This window comes from Actinia tenebrosa, unplaced genomic scaffold (assembly GCF_029948245.1).
Source record: "Actinia tenebrosa isolate PJP-AT-01 unplaced genomic scaffold, QUT_ActTen_1.0 PGA_scaffold9__36_contigs__length_13948895, whole genome shotgun sequence".
Classification (NCBI taxonomy): domain Eukaryota; kingdom Metazoa; phylum Cnidaria; class Anthozoa; order Actiniaria; family Actiniidae; genus Actinia; species Actinia tenebrosa.
The window spans coordinates 7,312,572-7,340,526 of record NW_028292586.1 but is presented as its reverse complement, the minus strand read 5'-3'; the positions used below and the strand labels follow the sequence as shown (position 1 = coordinate 7,340,526).

General features: G+C 41.4%; 1 protein-coding gene across 3 annotated transcripts; it reads right to left on the bottom strand.

Annotated features, from left to right (window-relative positions):
- Window positions 1–8: 8 nt before the first annotated feature.
- On the bottom strand, window positions 9–27,955 carry LOC116291449 (uncharacterized). 3 transcript variants are annotated; one of them, XM_089025309.1, is made up of 4 exons: window positions 23,564–23,763; window positions 5,189–5,457; window positions 2,867–3,611; window positions 9–2,010 (listed from the first exon to the last, which is right to left on the bottom strand). In XM_089025309.1, exons 3-4 carry the CDS (start codon window positions 3,570–3,572, stop codon window positions 1,622–1,624), a joined length of 1,095 nt encoding a protein of 364 aa, XP_088881435.1. In that variant the 5' UTR covers window positions 3,573–3,611; window positions 5,189–5,457; window positions 23,564–23,763; the 3' UTR covers window positions 9–1,621. The 3 variants fall into 3 exon arrangements, with proteins under 3 accessions (XP_088881435.1, XP_088881436.1, XP_088881434.1); XM_089025310.1 differs by lacking the exons at window positions 5,189–5,457; window positions 23,564–23,763 and adding an exon at window positions 27,624–27,955; XM_089025308.1 differs by lacking the exon at window positions 5,189–5,457.

Genomic DNA, 27,955 nt, shown 5'->3' with positions numbered 1-27,955 from the left:
AGAGCGTCTTGTTTACACAGTCTTTTTAATTTTTAAAAAAATTGTTCATTTAAAGTGTATTTACATTTGATATAAACATCAATATAATACATAAATATCACCCATATGAGGGAGTATTTAAATACCAAGCCGCAAGTTTTGAAGCAGCCAGCTAGGTAAATATATAGTTCCCCATATTCACTGAGCTTAAAGTGAATATATAATTGTTTTGGTATAATTTTAGACTTAAACATCAGAGAAGTTTTGAAGCAGCCAGCTAGGTAAATATATAGTTCCCCATATTCACTGAGCTTAAAGTGAATATATAATTGTTTTGGTATAATTTTAGACTTAAACATCAGAGAAAAGACAAAATTGAGGATAGAAACGTTTTAGTATTACTACTGCTCTACTGGCTTGGGAAACCTCATAATAGAGTCCCTGGTTGCTCAACCAATCATGGCATGTGTGATGAAACTCTATATTCAAGTCTAAAATTACTAAAATTTGTTATATTTATAATAACTAGCTAATGCTTTTTACTGGAATAAAATTTTAAGCCATTCTGTATGGCTTAAGTCCATGCCAAGTGTTTGAAAAAAAAACACTTTTTACTCTCGAATATATATACATAGCATGACATCATGGTACATAATATAAAATGTGCATAAATATTCCAATGCTGTTATATTAGTAGCAAGCACTAACAAAATAATATGCACTAGTCAATTGAAACCACACCCCTTAGACAGGGCAGGTGGGAATTTAACAATTCCCTTTACTGATCAAAATATGTACATTCTCTAAAACTGCACATGCATAAATAACTGGCCTGCAGAATAATGCTTGTCATATTGTAATTAATAATAATAATTAATGCATTATCATAATATACAAGAAAGCATGTCACTTAATTTCATTAGCCCTAGAAAAAACAAGCCATATACTACGGCTCTCACATGTGTTGGATACTAATTTCCATTTAAATGGTAAGCATGCATGGCAAGGATGGATTGAATATATACTACTATATAGGTTATCTTTAAAATATTTTGGAAGCCAGATTACACCATCCTATATATCCGTATATACACCATTTTTGTTGCAGATGCATGAATAAGGTGTCAACCCTCAAAAGCAAGATTGACTTCAAACTGGTACTCTAAAGAGTCAGCTCTACTAATAATCATTATACAATACATAAGACCAAATAAAAAAAAACCTGCAAAGTACAAAAGGGTGTCAAATCCTTAGCAGAATTTTTCCAATCCACCTTGCATAATATTTATTACTGAGCAAAAAGCCTAACTTTAATTTTAAAAGCATAACTATATAACAGTATACATAATAATAAGTCTTATCTTAGCTTGATAACTTTAATTTTTACAACACAGTTGTAGTGGATTGGAACGACGTTTTGTGGCGATGTATTTGTGTAGTACCCCTCTCATGCATTGGATTCCCCTCTCCACCATACCCCTGGATCCAATGTTTATCAAGTTCAGTAGAAATTCTAGAAAAATCCTCAGCTAAAAATTGTCTTATTCAACCCACTTCTTAAACTAGTATATTATTGTACGAAATATTCTTAATTTCTTATGTTTAATATATTACAAGTTGGCCAGTAATCTTATAGTGCAATTCAAACATCATCAAGTTGGTCATTTTGAGATTCTTGATCTATTTGGACTGCATCATTTATTTTAATTTCATTATTATAGAAATTATAGATAATATCAACAACGTCTTTTCTTCCCACATTTTCAAGGACCTTCACAAATTTCATAAGTGTTAACTCTGGCTTGAAAGATGCAAGCTTTATCAACAGCTCCTCACCCTCATTTGTACCTTGCTTTTTACCAGCAATCCTGATTGCTTGTAACTCAAATTGAGTTAAATTGATCTGACTATCTTCTCCAATGGCCTGCCAGCCTTTGACAACTGGTGAGCTTTCGCTAATATAGTTGGTGACATCTGAACGCAGGGCTTGTGGAATAAGACTGAGTCGAAGGTCAATTGGCCATGGTGGAACTGGAATATTGAAGACAGAACATTAATCAGAGGTGGTACGTAATATATAATACATGCAATGAGCATGAGACTATTAAGAAATGGTTTTTGTGTGGAAATGTACATTTTTGTGCTCTTGAAATCTATTCACAAGTATTTGGCCATGCAATGAAATATATAATATATTATACTCTAGTGTTTTCAATTATTCCCAACTTTACAGTGCTAATTGAAAAACTGTGGGCACCTAGAAATATTTCAAGAATGTTTCTTAACCAATCAGAAGTGTTAATGTTATATTTCTGTTATGTTGTTAGAAAGTCAATTCTGATGGCCAATAAGCAATAGGATATTCCTTGTATATTTCTAGGTGCCCATGGTTTTTTCGATTCACACCGTAAAATAAAAATCATTCCAAAATTCAGCAGACATTTTAGCTATATAATAAATACCTAATGTTTTCCCAAACATTCTGGGAATTGGAAATCATTTCTGTTATATTTCATCATTATTTGTAAAAATAGTTTTGGTATGCCCCCACTTCGAGTTCACCTTTGCTCAGCCCTTAGCCTCGATGGTGTGCAAATGTATTATTTTCTTTTAATTCATGATATTAAGACCCACTATATAGTAAGGAATGTACATACTATGGAAAGTAAGATACGAGTTAATTAAAATTTCAGGGGTCTTGGTCGAATGGCTCAATATTTTAACACACAACCGAAGCTAAATTAAGGTTGAACTCAAAACTGGAGTTATTATATATATATGAATATCAGTAATTGTAAAAGAAATTCTTTAAACCTATTAAAATGCAGAAATCTGTAAATATATATTTATAACTGTCTAGTACGTATACAAAACAAAAAACATATACCAATTTCTTGGGAAGATCTGGGAGATGTACTATTTTTATCAGTTAATGCTATTTCCTCATCTTGATTCCTAGCATTGTTACGTCGGAAGCAGGCAACCTTTTTTAGGCAGCAGTACAATATAAATCCCACTGTTACTATGACAATCACTGTTCCTATGACAATCACTGTTACTATTATGATTTTGTTATCCCTGGAATGATCTTTGCTGTTTGATTGCCCATCTCTCCCAGACTTGTCAGAATGGATAGGCTTTGTAGTTGTAGTAGTTCCATGTGAATTCTTTTGTGTATTCTTGTGGATGGTTGTAGTCCCAGGTAATTGGGTGATCAGTTTTGCTGTATCTATCTGTTGAGAAGTGGGGTCCAAAACACAGTCCTCCACGGCATCATTCATGATGTACCCTACTCTGCAGTTGTTACTACAGATGGTATCGCTGTTGGGTGTGCAATTGCGTGAGGTTTCTCTACCACCACACTGACGACATGGCTGACAGGAGGCGATGCTATCTTCCTCAGAATAGCTAACACCATTGGGGCAGGTTTTGCACTTTATTATGGTGCCATTCCAGTATCTTCCACCACATTGGTGAGTTGGTCCAAATCCTTTTGGGCATGATATGCACATCTTGCAAAAACAGCCCTCTGGTGGGTCCAAGCTTGTACACATCTCTACTTCCTCTGTCTTACATTTTCCACTTCCTGGCATGGCACACAGTCCAACAAGCACAAGAACTGTATATACGGCCTATGAATAACAATGACATTTATCTTGAAAAAAAGTTGCAATAATTATGAAATAGTAATAATAATAACTAAAATAATTATAATTAATTATGACAATGATAATTAAGAATAATACATAAACAATTAAGTGCCTTTGAGTATATATATATATATATATATTATATATGTGTCCACAGCCATTTGCAAAAATTATGGCCGCTTCCATATATATGTACATATCAAAAGCATATCAAAAATTATGGGATATCATCCCTGATATTTTTTTTCGAGTTGTCTATCTCTTGGGCTTTCCAAAAAAAATATTGAGAAAGATATCTCGCCATGTCTGGTATACCTGTATGTATATTTGAAACGGCCATAATTTTTACAAATGGCTGTATATATTTATATATATATGTATATTTGTTTGAGAAGAAAAAGTCAAGACAACATTTTTCCTGACAAGCGTGTTTCGATCTGCTCTACTTCTATGAATGTATTGAGCACTATTTTACGGAAAATTGATTCACGGATTTCTTTGTATATATATACACTTATTTCAATAAAGTTAGTCACCAAAAACCTAGAAAGCTGAGATCCCTGAGGATCATGGGAAACTTTAATATCAAACAAGTAAAGCTTTTCATACAATTTGCATCTTGAGGAAGCTCAGAAGAGGTGTGACTGTAAATGGTAAAAGATCTAAAATCCATCAACAGTTATTAAAGCGGTTGAAACATGTAAAATGTAACTACCCATAATCCTTGTTGGTCTCAGCTTTGTAGCTTTTCAGGCGACTAACTTTATTGAAATCTGTATATATATGTATATGTATACAAACATCGGACTCACAGCGAAAACAACTACAAAACAAGTAGTTAAAGATACAGAAACCACAACTCCACTGAACTCAGCGAACACATCTGGACTCTCAAGAGCAATAATATTGGTTACTCTATTTCATGGCGCATTCTAGATCTATCATCAAGCTCTGCCTAGAAAAGCTCCAGCAAAAGATGTAATCTTTGCCTCAAAGAAAAATTTCTAATAACTCCACTGACCTGAACTCTCATCATTAGATAAGCGAAATAAACTTGTATCTTCATGCCAACACAGAAACAAAGTGTTGCTACGTCGCAACAGCTAATCTATTTACTATCTAATTAATTAATTATGTATATTTTTCCTATATAAACGATAGTCATGAATTTTCTTATCACTAAATCCCCTGAAGAGTGAAGCGATTCACAAAACAGGCTTGCTGGGAAAAATGTAGTCTTGACTTTTTCTTCTCACGCATATACATATTCTGCTCTACTTCTATGTATTGAGCAGCAGCAGTTAGGCGGACTCGCGAAGCGCCGGCATTGCCAAAAATCGAAAGTCGAAAAACACCAGGGGGGGGTGGGTTTTTGGAGGTCGGTAACCCGCGGAACAGGGGGTCTTGCGTGATCCGCCGGCAGCGCGAAAGGTGCCTAACTGCTGCTCTGTTGGGGTCGCAAACAGAGGGAAAGATATTCTTTAGATATACGATGCATGAGTGTAAGAAGTTCGTTAACGACTTCTGTGTGATTTGTTTAACGCCTAAAGTTATCGTACCTAAGCCAGAACTCTTTTGGTGTTGTGGTAAAAAAATGCAGATAGAGGAGGACACGTCAGCACAGTGTTACGAGTGTGGTAAGAATATTCGTAATGCGGTGCCAAACGTTACCAAAGAACAGTATTACGCCAATGGAGGTCGCACGAAAACGCCATATAAGAGATTAAAATACTTCCGAGACTGGATGAATTATATCCAAGGTTTACATCCGGTATATTTAGACACGCGGGAGATCATAGACCACTTAGAAGAGCCCTCGCCGCAAAGTCTACGAAAGACATTGAAAAAATTAAAACTAGGGAAATATTACAAAGCTATTCCCTATCTTTTGTCAGAAATTACCGGTAAGCAAATTCCGGATGTGCCAGAAATGGAAAGGGCTGAGTGGTTATTCTGTCAGCTAAATAAGAAGATTACGTATTATCCTAACGTGATTTACGATATATTCCGTGAAATAGACCCCAACCACCCCCTATTAGAATGGATTCCGAGAAGATGAAATGTGCAGTCGAAATCCCCCTACGTTCTTTTCAAAGCAGATGTCTACTGAGCGAGTTTTCTTTGGAGCTCCTCTTTTGCCTTCTGGTAGATCTGTTTGCGAGATTCCTCGGAAAGATCTTTCACGATGGTTTTTTTATTGCCCGACTTTAATTCGCCGTATTTCTTTTCCTCCGCGAGGATCAAAGAAAACTCCGTGTCGTCTATGCGGCGGTCCCGCAGAGCCTTGGAGACCAAGTCGGCGATGGTGTTAGCCTTTGCTCTTGCTAGGGCTATGTGAGTGTCGTGCTTGGATATCTTACCGGACAATTGCTTTATAATGCCTGTCGTAACAGCGGAAACAATGCCGCAGACAGCTCCAACGCTTGCTAAAGGAACGCCAATGACTATTCCAGGCCCCGTTAAAGAAGTAGCAACGCCGGTGCCTGTTAACGCCACGGACATGGAGCCGGAAGTTATCGCGATTTTATGCAAGATGCTTCGGGCTCTAGCGTACTTTTTTCTAACCTCTTCATAGTGTTTCGCTTGCCCTCCCAAGTAAGCCAGTATTAAGTTCGCTTTATTCAGACGAAAGTTCTCGGCGTTTAATTCTGTAGGACCTATGGTGGGAACATCTGGGTACAACTGAGGTGCTGAAGGTATAACATCCATTATATACTAATGTACGACGCTTTTGGGAATGACATAGAGGAGCAGCCACATCACGACAACCGGGATTATGCCAACTGGAGAGCATTTAGGAAGATGTTTCCGCACGCGGATGCTAGTAAGTTCGAAAGAAGATCCGATGGGATTTACTATAAAGGCTCCAGGATGTACAGCAATGCGGACTTGGAGCCAAAGGTGACCGTTAAGCATAAAGAAAAGCCGAAGCCCAACTTCCCAGAGAATTTACTGCTTACGGATGAAGAATATCCATTTTACGATAATAAAGACACGAAGGGTTTCGAAGATTTGGTTACCACTTTAAAAATACCCGTAGGTAAGTCTTCCTTTAAGATGAAGGTTAGAGACATCTTCAGAGAAACGCGCATCAAGCATACGTCAGGTAAAGAAGCCCGCGAATGGCTTGCAGGGCCTAACATGCGGTATTGGCCGCAGCAGTTAAACTTTGCTGTCTGGGCTGCGACGAAAGGATGCGGAGTAGCCATGGATATGCTGCATATTCCATTTTTGAGATTTCATGTTGCTTTTACCATCCGCAGAATATTGTTTGAACTAGGAGCATCTCTCCCTAGTGATACTGTCTTTAACGCGAAGGGTAATAAGTATGATAAAGTCGCATGGGAGCGTTTAAAAAATGAATTCAACCTAACGAATCCTGACTTTCGTAATAAAGAAGGTGCTGCACACGGACTCGGAGAAACTTACACCTACACTGCATACATCGGAGCCAGCATAGAAAGGGCCGGAATGGGATACCCCAGCAGATGGGAATTCTCTGACCTTGGTGGAAAAGCATCGAAGGGTACTTTGATTTACTTTATTGAAAGCAAAGAAACCCATCCATGGGCACCATTCGTTGCTGCGAAAGGAATTGGTTTAAAGAATTTAGCGAGAATTAACCGCAGCATTGAAGCCTTCGTTTACTGCGTTCTAGGTGCGCAAGTTAGTACCCGCAGTCCTATCGTAAGTGCCTCTGGGGCATCGAAAGAAACACAGCAAGTATTCCTTGTTCTCTTCGACGGCGCTATTGTTGAGAATGAAATCTCGAAGTCAGTGCAGAGATATCAATTAGCGGTGCAGCAGTCTAAAGTGAGGTTGGATTATGCCTTGAGTCCTGGTTGTTGGTTAATGCCCAGCAATTTAGTCATAAACGTTGATTCCGTCGTGGGTTACAACAACAAACTTCAACGAGCTACTAAGGATATGAAGTTTGGTGTGAATGACGTGAACTCTGACACCCTCAGGAATATCCCACATTTCGTGGAGAAGCCAAAAAAAGTGCACGAAACAAAGCCTGCCGTACATGAAAGACCTAAGAAAGCACCTGTAAAGCCCGTGAGGTTACCTAAGAAAGAAGAGGAATCTGACCATGCCTTATTGAAAGCCGGCTTGGCAGCTGCAAGTGTTGGTCTGAGTTATTATATATGGCGATGAACAACCCCTACGTAACTGGAGTAGATTGTGTTTATACAGCTTATACAGGTGAGAAAGTATACGACCAACCATCTTGGGTTGACGTTACCGGAATGTCCGTAGACTTGAACTACTCGGGGAAGAAGTTAATACTTTGTAGCTTTTGCATTGGTACGGCGAGTAATGCAAACGTTGGATTTCGTTTTTGTGATGACAATGGAGCATTACAACCTATGCGCACAAAGACGAACAATAGAGAGCCCACGCATTTCTCAGTAGAGCCGCCCTACACCAGCCCCGAAAATTTATCGGTTTGGACTTTTCACATGGTTGCTGATTGCCATGGAAAGGTAAAGTTACAAATACGCGTAGATGACACCGGAAGCGTTTGTGTGAATAGCATAGACGACCAAAGAGATGCAACTTATAATCATGCGACCATTAGCACTCTTACGGTGCTTAGTCTTTAGAAGCAAATTTATTCACTAAGGATATATGAATTCGCATATTCACTACTTAGACGTGAAGGAGTATGAAGGACATGAGTGGTTCGATATGGGAATGTGGGTTAAAGTTGGAGGACCCGCGTTAGTCATTTGCACCATTTCTATTAAAACTGGAGCGAGTGCTAACGTGGGGTTTAGGCTCGTTGATGAGAATGAAGAGCCTTTACTCCCCTATCGAACTTCCTTGAACAGCAGAAGAGCGGTTCACTTTTCGATGGAGCCAATTAGGATTAGCACAGAGGACTTAACGCCGGTTACGTTTCATATGATAGTTAATTGTAAATATGCTAAGTTGCAAATATTTCCCGATGATGCTACTAGCAATGGGTCAATACTGGGTAACGTAAGAATAAATAGCATTGGCACAGGCAGCAACATTGCCGATGCAGCTTGGAGCCATAAGCCCATTTCTACTATGAGTGTGCTGCCGCTAGCCCCAAATTATCAGGGCGGCGCGAATACTATCTTTACTTATCCCAAGTCGAGAACACCTCGGGCGACCGACGACGATAAGCCACCAGTAATACACAAGGATAAGATTAAGCCTTCATCTTCTTCATGAGTACCATTACGATAGCTACCACGAGGAGCCAGACGTTATTCCCGACGAACTTTAACAGCTCGCCGCCGGTTCTTAATATTAGACTCAAAACGCTACCAAGCAGCCCAGGAACGCTAGCTGCGAACGTTTTTCCCAGGGCTATGAGACCCGCGCCTAATTTTTTACCCATCGCCTGTATTCCTTTTCCCACTTTGTTTCCCATTTTTTCCATTTCTTTTTTCTCTTCTTTTCCCATTTTTTCCATTTTTTCTCCCATTTCCTTTGTTCCTTTGTCCATTTTTTCTCCCATTTCTTTTCCTATTTTTTTTCCCATTTCTACCATGTCTTTTCCGAGTGCTTTTGCACCTGAAGCCACGCCGTTAATTGCATTCATGATTCCAGCAATAGCGCCTGCGAGCGCTACGGCGAATGCCAGCGGAACGCCATACTTCACCAGAGCTCTTTTTATTTTTTCCTTGGTGGTAAGCCCCAGCTCTTTTTCCAGGTTTTCCTTTTGCGCCCGCAATTCTGCAAGGCGTATTTCGAGCGTATCTACTTCCTTTTGAGCTGCTTCCCTTTCTTCCTCGGTACGAGTTTGGTCCTCGATTACTTCTTGCTGCCGCTCTATTTGCCCCTCCAGGTCTTCGATGGCCTGTTCCCTTTGTCGGATTTGCTCTTCTTTGGTATTGATTTCGGCAACCAACTGCCGCCGCTCTACTAAAGAGCCCTCTATAGTGCTTTGTAAGTTCCTAACTTCCTCCTGACTCATGTTTAGGTCCTGAAGGCAAGGCGAAAAGCCTGTCGAGCTGTATCCCTTTCATCTAAAGCCTTTTCAGTTTCTTGCGTAATTATTCGTATATTTTCATTTTTACTTTGTCTTAGCTGCTGTAATTGTTTTTTATAGCTTGTTTCCTTTTCCTTTAGCGCTTTTTCTAACACCGCCGTTGGAGCATGTGATTTCTTAGCCTCCTCCAACTCCCTTTCTGCTTTATCCCGATCACGTAAAGCCTGATCTAAGTGCTTTGCCATTTCTTCCATTCTTACGTCTCGTTGACTAAACTTTTTCTCAGCATTAGCAAGTAGTTGACTTTGCTTTTCGTACGCCGCCTCTTTTTCTTCCAGCGCCTTTTGCAGTTCCTCGGCGCGTTTTTCTGTCGTGACCCTTTCGGTTAGGGCTTCCAACCTATCTAACATGCTTCGGGTGGCCGCTTGGAAGCCCCTTAACCTTTCCACGTTATTCTTAACTGCACCATTTTCGTCGAAGAGGGCCTGTGGTTTTGTCCAGCGGTCTTTGTCGGGAGACCTCATGTCTTTAACGCTTATGAGGACTTTGTTTCCTTTTTCCGTGAGCCTTATCTCGTTGTCGTCAAGGTGGGGATAAAGCTCATTTAGTTCTTGCATTGCCCACTCTACGGTTTCCCCCGCCGGCTCGCCCATGTTTTGAAGCCCTATGTGCTCACGCGGAAACGCGTACTCGCGTGCTTTGGGATGTCTTAGGGCCTTTGCAATCCTATCCCTTAGGGAATCGTCGGTGGGAAGCAGCGGTTCTTCATCACCGTCGTTAATGTCAGCCTGACCTTCTTCGGTAAGGGGATCAAAATCCGTTCCTTCTACTTCCATTATATATGATAAGCTCAAAGTTAAATCCCAACGTATTACCTAAGCAGGTTGGCGGACTGAAAGCAGAACGCACCTTTCACCGGGTCACCTTTACACCTTCTAGCGCAAAGCCTGGAGAAACCCTGTATGTGGGTGTTCCCCGCCTAACGGATAACCTAGTGTTGGTTCCTGGCACCTTAGCGTTAAGGTTTGACCTAGCAATACAACCAAGCACCAAGGACAAGCGCTATACCGTCAATAATGTGGGTAGGAACCTCGTCTCTAAGATGAGAATCAAGTTTGCCGGGGAATCCCTCTTAGACTTAAATAGGTACGACCTGTACACCACGTATAAGGATCTGTGGCTAACAGCCTTTGACCGTGCACAAAAGATAGAGCAGGGAATCGGAAGCGTTATCCTTCGTAAGCTTCGCAGTGAAACCAACCCAGCGCCTACGGACTCCAGCGGAGCAACCGCAGTAGCAGACGCAACAAGGGTAGTAACTGCGTACGGTACCAAATACGTTATCCCTTTGGACTTTGAAGTGATTACGAACCATGGCGTGTATTACCCCAGACAATTGGCAGAGTTGCAGTTTGAAGTAACCCTGGCGGACACTACGAACATTCTAGGAGGCATGGACAGCGCAATTAGCGGGACTGTTGATCCTTATTCTATCACTAATCTAGAATTACAGTACGAAACCGTGTACAGCGAAGATTTAGCACGCAGCGCCGGCATGGAATACAGCTCCGGGAAGGCATTCTTGTACGACCACGTAGTAATGTATAAGACATTTAGCTTCTTGGATAAGACGGATGAGGTTATCAACCAAAGCATTAACCTCCCGCGAAGAAGTCTCACGGGGTTAATGCTGGTGTTTGCCAAACCCTACGAAGCCGGTAAGCGCGACTCTGAAGCCTTTCATAACCCCAACATTACCAACGTGGGGGTAAATGTCAACGGCGTTCCAAACAAGGTTTACTCCCAGGGAATAAAGCCCGCAGACGTCTACAGGGAGGCAATGCGCAAGTTTGGCGACCAAATTAACCCCGAGGAATTCTTTAAGGATAAGTATGCGCTGTGGATTGATATGCGCACCATTAACGACGAAGACCTACATGGTCAGGGTCTGCGGTTGGTAAATACGCAGGATGGCATAACATTGGAGATCAAGCGCACCAAGAACTCCTCCGCGGGCGACAGCGACAAGATAAACTGCTACGTCTTCGTCGTGTCTGACGCGCAACTGAGCGTGGAAATGAACCAACTTAAAAGTGTTGCATATTAAGGTTAAAATATTTCTTAGATATACAATGCTGCAAATATTTGAAAACAACGGTACGAAACTGCAATGCATAGTGCAAGGCGAAACTTTGTACTTCAAAGCAAAGGAGGTGGCTTTGGCGTTGGGCTATGAGCGCCCTAGAGATGCAATTAAGGATCACGTCTCTGATAAATACAAGAAAAGGTTGGATGAGCTAAGGGGGGCTCCAAATCACCGCTCCCTTGCTAACGCACAGCCACATTCCGTGTTTATATCCGAACCTGGTTTGTACGAACTGATATTTAGCTCCAAACTACCCAAAGCTGTGGAGTTTCGTGATTGGGTCTTTGAGGAAGTCCTACCCGCGCTGCGTAAGACGGGTAAATATGCAATAGACAAGCGCTTCGACGGTCCGAACAAGTTGGTATTCAAAATAGAAAATGAGTTCGACTTACATAAGAAAGTCGTTGATTACATCCGCAAGTTTTACCCCCAAATGCTCATAGCCCCTGGCCTAGGTGAACTGCAGGATTCAGACGGCAAACGTATAAAGTGCTGGCAGAAAGGATATCAACGCGGTCAACCCGACTTAATGATCTTGAATGCGCATACACATTACTGTGGATTCTGCATAGAGCTAAAGACCCCGAAAGGCAACGGCAGGTTATCTGAGGATCAGCAACTGCTCTTACAGAGGTATGAAGAAAACGGCTATAAGGTGCTCGTAAGCAGCGACTACGATGTCATTTGCAGGGAGATCACTACGTATGCTGAACACCTACGAATTCCCTGCAGGTGGTGCTGTAAGGGCTTTAAAACCTCGGAGACTTTGGCGACACACTTAAAGATATTTCATAGAATATATGGACAAGGATAAATTTAACGAGTTAAAGTTCATACAAACATACTGGAGGGATTTGCAGGTGGGGGAGATTTACGAGATAAAGAATTATGTGGTCTTTGAAGACTTGGACCGCCTGCGCTTGGTCTTAAAGAATAAAAAAAGAATATACACCCTTTGGGCGCCCGATAGGATAAGGTACGCCATCGAAGGGCAGGACGTTACCCATGTTATGAGTCATGGTAAAAAGGATGGCAGGTGGGCATTTGACGTAGTCAAGTATGAGCCTGAGAGTCCTCTGCATTCGTAATGTCTGCCGCGGAGCACCAATGGGATCCTTCAAGAAATACCTTGCCGCAATGAAGGCAGGTGTATTTTTTACGCGGCGGCGTAATGCAATCGGCTGGTAGTTCGCACGTAATACAGTCCATATATTGAAAGGGTGATTAGGAATCCTGCGGCTGCGTAGGCTAGCATATACCTTTAAAGGGGTTCTTATTTTTATTTATTATTATTAGATTATGCAAGCGCCCTTAAAAGGGGTCTTTATTTTTATTTATTATTATTCATTATCCTTAATAATAATAAATAAAAATAAGAATGGGATTTGAGACTCTTTGCACAAACCCTACTTTACTATTTTAAGCCGCCTACTAATCCTTACGGGCTTTCCTTGCGGCCTCATTGCCAGCATGCCAAGCTTCGAAGCGATCTAAGTACTCCTTAAAGCCGCCTTGACCCTCGTAGAGGCACTGCCAAATATGTTGGTCACTTCTTTGACAGCCGCAGCGCTCACAAGTTGCCTCCCAATATTCCCTATCTTCCCACCTTACGCCTTCTACGAGGTCAAACTCCGCAAAGCGCTGGTCAATTTCCTTCTTCCGGCGCGTTAACTTCCTTTGGGTTTCCTGCGGACAACATCGTGCGGCAACGTCGCCGTGCTTCTCGCAAGCCACGCTTAGCAGGTCGTAATTACCGCGGCACCGATGTCGATGCCATTCGTCGTTCTTGTCCTCCTCGCAGCGCTCACATACGTTCTTTAGGCAAACGCGGTTATCCACGTGGTAATCCAACATCTGCGCGCTGCTAAAGAGTCGATTACACTCCTTACAACGCCTTTCGCGTGCCTTCTTAACGCATACCTTCTTTTCCAGGTGGTATTTTAACATTTGCTTGCTGCTGAACTCCTTGTTACACCGCTCACACTCCATATATAATAAGGATTTAATAACCCTTATATGGGATACCGCATGAAATCCTTAACGGCCAGAAACTATTTCAAAAGTGTCTTAGAATGTTGACAATAAGGTTAAATCTTTGTTAAGGATACCTGGAAACTATTCCAAAGAGTGTCTCAGAATGTTAACGATAAGGTTAAATCTTTGTTAAGGATGCCTGGAAAGCCCGTAATGGTTAGTAGGCGGCTTAAAATAGTAAAGTAGGGTTTGTGCAAAGAGTCTCAAATCCCATTCTTATTTTTATTTATTATTATTAAGAATAATTAAGGATATTTAATAATAATAAATAAAAATAAGAACCCCTTTTGAAGGGCGCTTGCAGGATTCAAAATAGTAAAGCTAAGACACTTTCTTAAATAGCATCCTTAACAAAGATTTAACCTTATTGTTAACATTCTAAGACACTTTTTAAATAGCATCCTTAACAAAGATTTAACCTTATTGTTAACATTCTACAGCGGATATCGCATAAAGTCCTTAATGCTTTCTTTCGCCCAACCGGCCATCGTCAACAAGGCGCCAAACCTTTCCGCGCGCTTCAGACCGCACATTTCATCATACAATTCCTGCACGCGCTCCCGCAGCCGATCGATCTCCTCCCTTTGCATTTCTATGGTGTCTCTTTTATCTCTTGCGTCGGCGGCAATCCTTCTTACTGCTTCCACTGGGTCCATCGTATATATAATGGATCCGAACCATATTCCCTGCAATGCTCTGATCGTAGGACCCACCGGCTGCGGAAAGACCCAATTCGTCGTGGAGCAGCTATTAGGACCCTTTAGATACCGCTTCGACTACATCGTGCTATTATGCCCCACCTACGTGAATAACCGCACCTGGACGGGCATAGGAGTGAAAGATGACGACTTCTTTGTGGATATCTTAGACCCTAACGAGTTATCCAGCCATTTGAAGTTCTGGCGCAAGCAATTCCCTAAAGATACGCAGACTTTACTCATATTGGATGACATTGCCTGCGGGGACGACGTAAAAAGACGCACTTCCGAGCTCGTTAAACTCGCCTTCAGCGGTAGACATGACAATATCAGCGTTTGGTTGCTCTCGCAGCAGCTTACCAGCGTCTCTAAGCCCTTCAGGGAAAACATAGGCTCCCTGGTCGTATTTTATACTCCGAGCCGGAGTGACCTGGAAACCATCTTAAGCGACTATGGAGGCGAGATAAGCAAGGAACAGTTACACGAATACATGCGGCATTTAAAGACGCACCAACATTCCAAGATGATCTTCTCTTTGAGGTTTCCCTACACGGTTGGAATCTATGATTCCTAATGTATATGGACATTGAGCAGCTCTTAGATGAAGTCCCCACACAGCTAGATGAAAGTAACCTTAAGGAACAACTTAACGTCCTGGTATCTTCGGGGAAGTGCAAAGAAATGATAGGCAAGGAACTTACCCATGAGCAGGTTAATAAGTTGTCAGAAGAGGAAGTCAAAAAGTTCCATAAGAGGTACGAGGCCGCCCTTGCAAGTAAGACCACGGACGCCGTAGCAGACTCCGCTATCCGACTTGCGACTAAATTGCTTGGACTTGCGCTGCCCATAGACGACGTGGAGCAACTACAGAAGGACATAAGCGAGGACTATGTTATCGCCCAAGAACTTAAGATAACCTGCGGCTGGTTGTCTTTGAAGTGCGGTAAGTTAATGGCAGTCGCCTCTGTGGCTTTGCACGTAGCTCAGCATGTCGACTTGAAGGAACTTGCGGGCACCTTTGGTGCCTCTTGGAAGGACTTCAAGAAGGACAGAGAAGCCTTCCAGGCAGCACTTGCTGAGGTACCTGATCAAGTCACCTCAAGTACTTAGTCAAGTCACCTCAAGTACTTAGTCAAGTCACCTCAAGTACTTAGTCAAGTCATTCGTAAGTACTTAGTCAAGTCATTCGTAAGTACTTAGTCAAGTCATTGTCAAGTACTTAGTCAAGTCATTGTCAAGTACTTAGTCAAGTCATTGTCAAGTACTTAGTCAAGTCATTCTCAAGTACTTAGTCAAGTACTTATCAAGTCCTTCAAGTCCTTAGATATAAATGAGTGAACCAGAGCAGCCCGAGCAGAAGATTACCAAGGCTAAATCTCCAGGCAGAGTTGCCGCGGGGAAGAAGCTCGCGGAGATGAACAGGAAGAACAAAGCAAAGAAAGAGGAAAAGGTGGAGGAAAAAGAAGAGGGATCCTTTTGGAATCCCGGCTACGTCATCGGCGCGTTAGGAGTCGCTATAGCAGCAGGCAGCCTTTACTTACAATGGCGGGCTACGAAGCCAAAAGTAAAGTGGGAGGCCGCAACATATCACGCGCCCGTGGAGGTTAGAAAAAGTAAGATCCCTGAAATGGAGTAACCTTCTCGCTTTGTAATATAATGTCGACCAAATTAATTGACGCCGTCCAAGAAGCTGCTATCACAACCTCCATCATCGCCGGTATTGGCTGGGTAGGTAAGAAAGTCCTAAAGGAGGACCTTACTGAGGACCCAACTAAGAATCTGAGTAACTTTGCTAAGATGACCGCTGTCGTATGCGGGGCTATCATGCTAAGAAATTACCTACAGAAGGAAAAGTACCTGCCTAACATATAATGGTTAGCTTAGTCGCAGGTGGAGTCATTGCAGCTTTAGCATTCACTGGAGCTAATTATGGTGGTAGATATCTGGATAAATTAGTTAGCGGTGATAGAAACGCAGAATCTAACGCCGAAAGGAAGAGGCACGACTTAGCGCTGGAGAAATATCAGCGAGACGTGGCGGCTTGGAATGAAAAAAGACAAGCTTACAGGGATTGGTTGGACAAGAACTACCAAGACAAGATGCAGGCAGACAAGAACTTCGAAAACACAGACTACGCCTTTAAGCTCTATGCGCAGGCGCACCCCGAATTTAGGTTAAGAAAGCCTCAGTTTAAGGATTACTATCAGCCTTCTAAGAAACAAAAAGACAATGAATTGGTCTTTGTAGGAGTCGCAGGGCTGGCAGGAGGCGTGGCTTTGGCGTGGGCATTGTAAAATGCCCCTAATATAATGATCGTCTTTTTGGAAAGCGACAAGAATAACTTTACCACTTATCTGAATCCTCCCATCCGCGCGGAAAGGGTTCGGTTGGTTAGTTGCTCTTTGTACAATTCTTGGTATAATTTAATTAATGGCTTTGTCATCGGAACTTCCGGCACCAAACCAAAAATGCCAGATTCCCATTACACCCCCATAACACTGGCTAAGGAGCTAGCAAAGCATGGATATACTCTTACCACAGGATTACCCCATGAAATAAAATTCAAGAAAAATAGTGGAAGCGCTAATCTAAAGGACAGTTCATTGGTAGAACTCCTGGGCCTTACTAGTACCACGATAAATAGCGGCAGTACATATGACGTAAAATGGAAAGTCGCATCCTCTTACGAAGTCTATTGCGACTTGGTCCATAGTTACAACAATGGAGAAAAGTCTTCTCTTATGTCCAAGTTTCTACCCAAAGGTAATCCATTTGACTCAGAAGAATACACTCCCATTTCTTTAAGCTATGATTTGTCTAATTTGGTAGAAAGCATAAACATCACCATTAAGGTGGACGGAAAGACGGTGGATTTCAACGGGCGAAAGATCAATCTCGTTTTGGAATTCATATAATGGGCCGCGTAGAGGACAAACTTAAAAGGATTTACTATGGACCTGAAGGCTATTGGAAAGGAGCGTCGGCTATTAAGAAACTCGCGACCGCGGCCAGGGTATCAGAAGAAACGGCTAAGAACTGGCTAAGAAAGCAAACCCTCTGGCAGGTTTATCTTCCCGTGCCCAAGTACATTCCCAGGCCCAGCTTCACCGTAAATGCCCCCAATGAAGTTCATCAGGCGGATTTGCTTTTCTTACCGCACGACAAGGTGAGAAGAAAGACCTATAAGTACGCTTTGACCGTAGTCGATATCGCAAGCAGATATAAGGACGCCGAACCCATAACCAGCAAGGATTCTGGGGAAGTCGCAGAAGCCCTGAGTAGGATTTATAAGCGCGTTTTGAAATGGCCTAAGCTGCTGCAAGTGGATGCGGGGACAGAGTTCATGGGCGTGGTTACTAAGACCCTGAAAGACCACAGCACTAAGATTAGGAGAGCCGAAGCAGAGTACCACAGGGGTCAGAGCATTGTTGAAAGATTTAATAAGACCCTGGCCGAGCGTCTCTTTGGATACCAGTATTGGAAAGAGCTGGAAGATCCCTCCAAGCGCAACAGGGAATGGACTCAGAGGCTCCCCCAGGTCATCGCGGCTTTGAACAACGAGGCGGCCAGGGCTACGGGAATGAAACCCAAGGATGCTATAAAAAAGAAACACGTGGAGCACAAGTCCTACGTCAGAAGTTCGAGGGCGGTCGGACTGAAGGAAAAAAAGCTCCCACGCGACATAGTGGTCAGATACCTCTATCAGCCGGGGGAACTCGAAGGTGGCAGTAAGAGAGCCACGGATCCTAACTGGTCTCTGAAAACGTATGAGATTTCGAAGTCCGTCACCAAGGAAGGGCAACCCGTGTTGTATTACCTAGATGGCCCAAGTCGCGGATTTGTTAAGGAAGAGCTGCTCATAGTCCCCAAAGACTCAGAGTAGCGCAGCACCACGCGCCCGATTACACTCTAGGCATGTCAGTCTTACGTTGCCTCTGCAATGCCCGCGCTTATTATTTATGCGATCCACGGAGAACTGCTGATCGTCATTTGGGTCAAACCTCCATAGTAGAGGTATGTTACATTTGGCACACCGTGCCCCTTCCTTATAGACGTCGTCCACGCATAGGTCGAACGTCATGCCTTTCCTTTCGTCGTGTCTTTTGTAGCGAAGGAGTTTCTTAGCAATGTTCTCCTTTGCTATATCTTCTGGCGTTTTATCGTAACGCAATTGCGGACCCCAAGCCCTCCGCAACTGTTTGGCATGCTCCACACGGCTTACAGCAGTGTAAATCAAATTACTCCAACATAACCGCTGGTCTATAATCCATAAGGTTTCTTTTATGGTAAGCCCTTGCGCGCTGTGGACTGTCATGCAATATCCCAAACGCCAATCTGGATGGGAGGTTATTTTTTCAACCTTTCCCATAGGCACCCAGACTTTATCATGAGTTACCGCGTTTCGCAGTTGGACGTCGGTGCCCGGCACCCACACGTCTCTCTTCTGCATGCGGGTATCGTGGGGCTTGTAGCAAACGGGCACCAAATGGCTTGGGAATCTTTCGCGGTGTACTTTTAATAAATCTTTCTGTATTCGCGATTGTGCTGCGCGCTTGCTGCTCAACACCAAATCCTCTGGATGCCACGCGTGAAGGAAGTCCTCGTAAGATTTTGCCCGCACATGCTTACGCAAAGTCTTATTTTGCTCTGCATCGCTGAGGCCTCTCAATGATGCCTTTAAGTTTCTCACTTCGTCCTTACTGCGGTAGTCGGCGTCGATTTCCTCTGCATGGTCTACCATTCCTTTTAACCATTCGTGGGGCATTTCTCCGCAAATGGGAGGAGGTTGGCATGGATCTCCGGCAAATATAACTTGACACTTTCCGCGGAGGAAGTCTACGAATTCCTGCAAGATTTCTAATGGCACGGTGCAAATCTCATCCCATAATATCACCGACGGTATGTCGCGTATTGCTTCCGGCACCCACTTTTGACCGTTCCAGCGAAAGAAGCTGTGGTACGTTTGCGCGTCGTGGCCCATCTCCGTCAATTCCCTCTCCAGACGGTGTGTCGGCGTTAACACCTTCACGCGGGGGAATAATTCCAAAACCCTGGTGGTTTTACCGCTGCCTCCCGGCCCGTACAGGTACGAAAAGCGTTGGTAAGAAATGGGGTCCACAACGGATGGCAATGGTTCCTCAGTGGGGACGGTGGCACCTTTTACGTGTTTCCCGTGGTATTCCACACGTTCTCTCCAGGCTTTTATCTCTTCATCTTTCACACGCCATTGACCACTTTCCGCGAGTTCATCGGCTGTGTAAAACTCTTGCATTTTTTCTAACACTTCGGGCTTCACGTAGAGGGAATCCGTAGCCACGCGCGGGATATCCTCCTTGTCGAACCGCAACAGCATTGACAATAGATTGATATGCGCATATGCGAGCATGCTGGCGCGCAAATGGTAATATTGCGGGCGATGATCTTGATAATAGCACAACGCATTCCATTGTTGCTCACCTTTACCTTCTATGAAATAATTCCACTTCTCTACGGACACCATCGTTCCTTGCTCATGCGCGCGTTTTATGAGGAAACTCAACTCTCCGTTGTCAGTTATCAAACGCCTTTGCATGTGCTTTTCTCCTTCTTTTGCACCCTGGGTGAATTTGCCTATGACAATTCTAGCAGTGGGATTATGCTCTGGCAACCATTGCGTAAACGCGGAGCGGCACAATATGGCTTCATGCGCTGTGTACGTGAGCAGTTCGCGCTCTTCGAGAAACTTCAGCAGGGGTATGGGAATCCATTCTTTCTCCTGCAGATGTTTCCCATACCACGCGTAAATTATCGGATGTAAGCCCTTTGCTAACTTCCAAGTGGTCAACCGCACGAACCCCGTAGACTTGGGAGCATCGCACTTACCGGGCAAAGACACACGAAAGAACTGCGAATCTGGATGCCCGTAGCGGTCATAATACTCCTTACAATCTCCGAGGCCTTTAAAACTGGCAGGGTAGCAATGTTTCATGTCTAAGGAGACGTATTCGTTCTCGTCATACTCCATGTTCCACAGACCTCCATGGCCGTGCTCTACGCAGGCTTTGGCTATGTAGGCGAATTCCTTAGGCGTGGACTTCCATCCATTTCTTTTCTTCGCAGCTAGGAAGTCCAAACTACGAGAGCTAAGGACCTCGTCTGAAAAGTCTTCCCCTAAGGTCTCACAAGCACTTTGAATGCGCTGGTGTTCTACTAGAGGTCTGTAAAGAGTACCATCCTGCGTCATAAACTGACTTCCTTCCGCGTCCATCAACCAAACGGAATTCTCGTGGACCAATTCTGCCAACGGCGATGCTTTATAAACCTTAGTTTCCTTCTTCTTAGGGAACCTAAGTTCTCGCCAAGCGTGTCCATTGTGTTGGTAGATGACAATAGGGGCACCTCTACCTCCATATTTTTTCGTCCCTTCGTAAATGCAACCGTCCGTGATGTCCTTCACGTGTATGCGGCGTTCTAAGGCCGTCTCTAACTTCTTGATGTTCTCAATAGAGCCTCCAGTCTTATAAGTGTCATTTTCCCATTTCCTGATGGCTTCTCTCCTCTTGGGCGTAAGCTTGCCGCCACGAGCAGCGTCTTCAAAGAACTCTCTGACCAATTTCCCGACGCAATTGCCCGGATGTCGCATTGGTCGCAACTTTCTGACATCCGGCTCCTTAATCTCGTACGCGCCGTAAATGACAACGGTAACCGGGTAAGCGACCTCATAGAAGAGCATGTCAATTCCCTCCAATGCCCCTGGTCTCGTATGCTTATTCAAGACGAACAAACTCTGCTTACCAGACGCCCTGATGGGATTACGGCCCTTTTCTATCACCCACTCGCCGTCCAAATACTTCACGAACGTCAACTCCAAGCGGTAGTCACCGTCCGGCATTCTGTCGATTATCCTTTCAGCCATCTCGTGATTCATCGTCTTGTCTGTCTTTCCCTCCATGAATGTCGCAAAGACAAAATCTGCATCTGAGTTATCCATCACCTGATTTCCCAGCCTGCGCACAGTTTCGTTTTGAATGTTGTCGACGGATGCCATGTATATCTAAAGAATATCTTTCCCTCTGTTTGCGACCCCAACAGAGCAGCAGTTAGGCACCTTTCGCGCTGCCGGCGGATCACGCAAGACCCCCTGTTCCGCGGGTTACCGACCTCCAAAAACCCACCCCCCCCTGGTGTTTTTCGACTTTCGATTTTTGGCAATGCCGGCGCTTCGCGAGTCCGCCTAACTGCTGCTTGAGCACTGTTTTATGGGAAAATCGATTCACAGACTTCTTATGTATAAGTATATACATATATATATATACACTCGATTGCAAAAACGTTGTAGTATACATTTATACATTTATACAAATACCTAATGAGATGCATATTGCAATTTTACTTTTTTAACCCTCTAAACCAATTGATTTATAATCTGTAGGATATAAAACACAAGAATAAAATATTTTGACGTTCATTTAATGAAACAATAAATAAAGCGAGTTTTCTGTTTTGCATATCATTAAATATACTGAATAAATTAGGTATTTGTATAAATGTATACTACAACCTTTCTGCAATCAAGTGTATATATATATACGAATATATATATACATATATACCGTAAATCCTCTATTTAGCCCCCCGGGGGGCTTAATTATTTCAGGCACGTTTGAGGGAGGGCTTATTGGAGAGGGGGGGCTTATTGATTTAGTCGAAACGCAGTATGTAATATGATTGTAACTCAGTATTAAACAGAAGCATTACTATTGACCGTCTCGCATAATCTGTAGTGATGTACATGGCACTTTTATTATTTGATTCACCTGCGTTAGTCTCTCAAGTATAATTTAGGATTATTGTGAATAGCAAAACTAAAACACGGTAACATTAACGAAGCAAGCTAAAGAAATGTTCTGAACAACCAAGACTTTAATAAATCACCTGAATCGCATGATTCTTTAGTTGTGAAAGGCGGAGGGGGGGGGGGGGGGCTAAAAAGAGAGGGGGGGGCTTAATAAATTTCTTCCTTTAAAAAGGGGGGGCTTATTAGAGAGGGGGGCTCATTTGAGAGGGGGGGCTAAATAGAGGATTTAAGGTATATATATGAACTCGAATATAGATGGTAGATCAACGATGAACTTCCAGTAGAATATATAGAATATAATAGTAGAATTCCAGTAGTATATATATATGTATATTATATATATATATAGAGAGAGAGAGAAGAGTGATGCATAAATCATTAATAATAAAAAAGAATGAATGAAAGAGAAAGAAAATATAAGAAGAAAACACAAAAAAGGAAAAGAAAAGTTGAAAAAGTTATAATTTCAATAAGTAAAAATGTAAAGAAAATGACAGAAGAGAAAAGAAAAATTAGAATTACCATAATATTTTGCCACCGACATTTTAAAAATACTTAAGTTGACTTTCATTGTGTTCAGCGTCTTGTGATGGTCTCGTGATTTGACGTCATATCCTGACGGTGTTCATTGATCTCGCGAGCGATTGCAAAATTGATGGCGCAATCGTATTTCCCCCCAAAAAATACGAATTGACAAAGATTTATATTCTTTGAAAAGAAATCCATCATCTTTTATGCATATAAATGTTTCAAAGTACAAAATTATGGGTATACGTAGAAAAATTTGAGAGCCTAGTTGAAAAGTACGTTAGTATTTCGAAGATTAATTACAGTGTATTAACAGCTGACTCGGTGGCATTTACGTTTCCCGCGCGAACTTACTTAACTGAAACATATATCGACTTGAATTTTATCAGTCTTTCAGATTTTTTCCTTAAACGAAAATTCACTAAAATAATCTTAAATTCTTTGCAAATTTTTTTTTTCAAAGAAAGAATTGTACGACGTTAAGCATTTGTGATTCGAAAGTTTAGGAAGTTCTGTTGTATTGTCATATTAATAATACTACGAAACACGTTTTCTTACTGATTTGTGTCAGTGTGCTTTAATACATGCATCGCATAACAGCACTTGAATGGCAATGATGACCAGAAAATAGCAAGAACTGCCGTCTAAACAAGCGAAACCTCAATTCATTTTCAAATACGTAGTTAGAATACAGTTGACATTCCACTAGAGGACTAAACTTACCTTCATATTTCGCTTAAATCCAGCGTATCTAACTCGAAATATATTCTTGTTTAAGGCTTGCGGAATTTGTGATAGTACTTGCTTTCAAATTAAATTTCATTCGCTGAATATTTTCATATGAATGTGAACCAAATGCGTATAGCTAGTAAACGCATTGTACATATACCTATACGCATTGCTACTATGAGTACTAGTATGAATGAGTAAGCAATATTGCATCCGAACCGGGGATTCCCCTAATAAATACAGCGCAGCCATTCGCTGCTGTGTGACTGCTGCGTACACACCTCCCTGATTTTCCGCGCTATTAGTATCCCTACGGATCGAATTCCCTCACGTACGCGTGAAAACCTGTTTGAGCACCGGCCTAATTTTGTAACAACACATGGCTTTTAGTATTGAGAAGTTTAAAGATTGATGAGAAACTGAAAATGTGCGACGATTAAATTTCAAGGAATCCCTCCCCTCCCCTCCCCACAAGAGTTTGCTGATAGACACAGAAAAACAAGTATCAAAGTTCTGACCATGCAGTTTTCCAACTTTTGCAATTATTTACATAAAAAGATCAATCCTCTGACAAGAGAAAGACATTATTTTGCTTTGTCCCCCAGACGGGAAATTTAAGTGAAGATCGAGGAACTAAAGTCTACATTTTTATTCCTTTTTGAATCGAATGCTATTTTCCAAAATCAAGTTCCTGTATCAAAACCCATTTTTCCCGATCTAGATGAATCCCATTCCCATTCTAAAAAAATCCCATTTTCTCATTTTCCCATTCTAAAAATAAAAAACATCTTCTACATTTTATATTTTACATATTTTATTTCCCACTTAAATTGATGCATTCTATGTTTTAAGTATGGCATTCATTTTTAATTATTACTTAGGAGCCAGAATACAATGTTTAAAAAATACGCAGAAATTTAAGGAGTTAATTTAATAAACGTGCTCTGCACCTAGCTGATCTAAACTATAATATAATTGATTGATGGTTGGTTATAATATTAGCTGATTATATATGCCTATGAACTATTACTAATATATACAATATACATGCATCAACATGTGAACATAAACTATGACTACTCGATTTGAAATGAAAACTGAAATTCTGGTTCTGATTTTACTTTTTTCAGACTGGGTCATTTTCCATTTAAAATACTGTAAAACATTATCAACATTCTACTACTACTATAATACTTATACCATTAAATTAATGGGTAACCTGACCATTACAGTGCAACAACCCTAACGATTGGCCACCCTACTTATCTTTTTACCATTGCTATTAAATCCTTCCCTGCCAAGTAGTAGTAGTAGTAGTGGTAGTGGTAGTGGTGGTAGTGGTGGTAGTGGTGGTAGTGGTGGTAGTGGTGGTAGTGGTAGTGGTAGTGGTGGTAGTGGTAGTGGTGGTAGTGGTAGTGGTAGTGGTGGTGGTGGTAGTGGTGGTGGTGGTAGTGGTAGAGGTAGTGGTGGTAGTGGTAGTGGTAGTGGCAGTGTTAGTAGTAGTAGTAGTAGTAATAATAGTAGTATAGTCTCTTTATTTAATGAGGGTAATACTTAACAGTAACTAATACTAACAAACCTGTGGCCCAAGTGTTTCCATCAATTAACAGAAAGACTGTTTTACAAAATAATCCAGTGTTAGCCGGCGAAGGGACTCAAATAGGTATCACCTAGGGAAATTCCTAGCCTTCTATTTAAGTTTTTGTTGCAAAGAGTAAGAATAAATTGAAATATTTGCAGTCACGCTGAGTGATTTCATGAGGAAATTTGTCTGATTGGCTAACTAGTAAAAAAAATAAGTTGGGTGGCCAAGGTTGGCGCATCTCGTTATAATGCATATAATGTCATCATTTATAGAGCAATGGGCACATTACTTGTTTGAGTACTTCCACTTGGTGAACCATTCAACAAGTGCAGTGGGTACTTGTAGTACTCCAACTACATGTACATGTGTGGACATTCAGTACATTATATTAGTACAAATTGTCTACTTGATAGTACTTCCACCTATTGTTATTTACACTCTAGATTATTAGATCAATGAGTACATATTGTGTACTGGTCAGTACTTCCACTCTACTGTGGATATCTTTATCTATACTCATGATCATTAGATCAATGAGTACATATTGTGTACTGGTCAGTACTTCCACTCTACTGTGGATATCTTTATCTATACTCATGATCATTAGATCAATGAGTACATATTGTGTACTGGTCAGTACTTCCACTCTACTGTGGATATCTTTATCTATACTCATGATCATTTGATCAATGAGTACATATTGTGTACTGGTCAGTACTTCCACTCTACTGTGGATATCTTTATCTATACTCATGATCATTAGATCAATGAGTACATATTGTGTACTGGTCAGTACTTCCAATGTGTGGATATCTTTATCTATACTCATGATCATTTGATCAATGAGTACATATTGTGTACTGGTCAGTACTTCCACTCTGTGGATATCTTTATCTATACTCATGATCATTAGATCAATGAGTACATATTGTGTACTGGTCAGTACTTCCACTCTACTGTGGATATCTTTATCTATACTCATGATCATTAGATCAATGAGTAAATATTGTGTACTGGTCAGTACTTCCACTCTACTGTGGATATCTTTATCTATACTCATGATCATTAGATCAATGAGTACATATTGTGTACTGGTCAGTACTTCCACTCTACTGTGGATATCTTTATCTATACTCATGATCATTAGATCAATGAGTACATATTGTGTACTGGTCAGTACTTCCACTCTACTGTGGATATCTTTATCTATACTCATGATCATTAGATCAATGAGTACATATTGTGTACTGGTCAGTACTTCCACTCTACTGTGGATATCTTTATCTATACTCATGATCATTAGATCAATGAGTACATATTGTGTACTGGTCAGTACTTCCACTCTATTGTGGATATCTTTATCTATACTCATGATCATTAGATCAATGAGTACATATTGTGTACTGGTCAGTACTTCCACTCTACTGTGGATATCTTTATCTATACTCATGATCATTAGATCAATGAGTACATATTGTGTACTGGTCAGTACTTCCACTCTACTGTGGATATCTTTATCTATACTCATGATCATTAGATCAATGAGTACATATTGTGTACTGGTCAGTACTTCCACTCTACTGTGGATATCTTTATCTATATGTAACCGGCGGCAAGGCGCTCAGCTATGAATCAGATTGCAAGTGGTTTTGACAAAAGAATTTATTGAAAAATTCACACAACTTTACAATACATGAAAAAAAACGGGAACGAGATTACAGGATATCTCTAATGAAAACAAGAAAAATATTTACAATGAGATAAAATAAATTTGTAGCTTATCTAAATAGCTAAAAAGTTATGAATAAAATACAGTTTTGCTAGATATAAATAGAAACGGAAATACGTAAATTACGTCACAGGTAATTTGAATATTGCATACTGATTAGCAGTGTTTACAATACGCGAGTGAAAATTACTAGGTTGCAAAGTTTAATGTACAAGTCGGTAAACCGTTTAAAATGAACTAAACCAATGGAAAAAGCAATAGGAAAAATTGACTAGAGGTTAACTATGGCTTTAGGTAAGTATTTTAACCTTTGTTTATGACAAACTAAGAATTACACGGTTTACTGAACACGCGGTCGCGACAATGACCTTGAGTGTAGAGTTTAAGTAGCGAACAAATTAAAGGTTGGAAAGAAAAGGTCTTTTATCCCGCAGTTAAGGCTATTTATCGTAGTAAAAAGGTTAAACAAGCGAGTAAGGCGGTAGCGATCCTATAGTAAACGTTTTAAAGAGTTTAAAAGACAAGATACACTCAGCGTGATTACTAAATTACTACTGCGTGAATAACTTTGTACTAAATTACGCGCTAATGCGACTAGAATTACTACAACATGAAACGAATGCTTAACAAATATGTAGAAAATCTAAGCTATAAAATATAACGACTAGTTAACGATATTAACATAGATTTGTCCTAAATCTATCCTAGGTATAAGTGTAAAAGGCTTCAAAGATTCATACCTTTACATCGTAGAGAATTCCTTGTCTTGATATGTGCAACGTCTTCAAGAACTTTTACTACACTGATTTAAGCTTAGTTTGGGCCTATTTTTATGGAAAAACCTGCATTCTTAAGACCTTACACATCCTACGCAATATTGCACGCCCTAGGCGCAAACAGGATGTCCCAAACACGAACTTACGTAAACAAGCGCCAAACCTAGGCATGACTCACTGTAATGTAATTACGTACGGAAATTATTTCTTGCTTACGCATTTTCCACGCAAACAGTTAACTAAAGAATTACATTCCTATGTGTACACGAGGCATTCCTAATTAAAAATATAGATTT

Excerpts from the sequence above, each read along its gene's own strand:
- LOC116291449 (XM_089025308.1), bottom strand. Across the intron at positions 2,011-2,866 it reads CAGATCTTCCCAAGAAATTG|TTCCACCATGGCCAATTGAC; the intron begins GTATATGTTTTT and ends TCAATATTCCAG.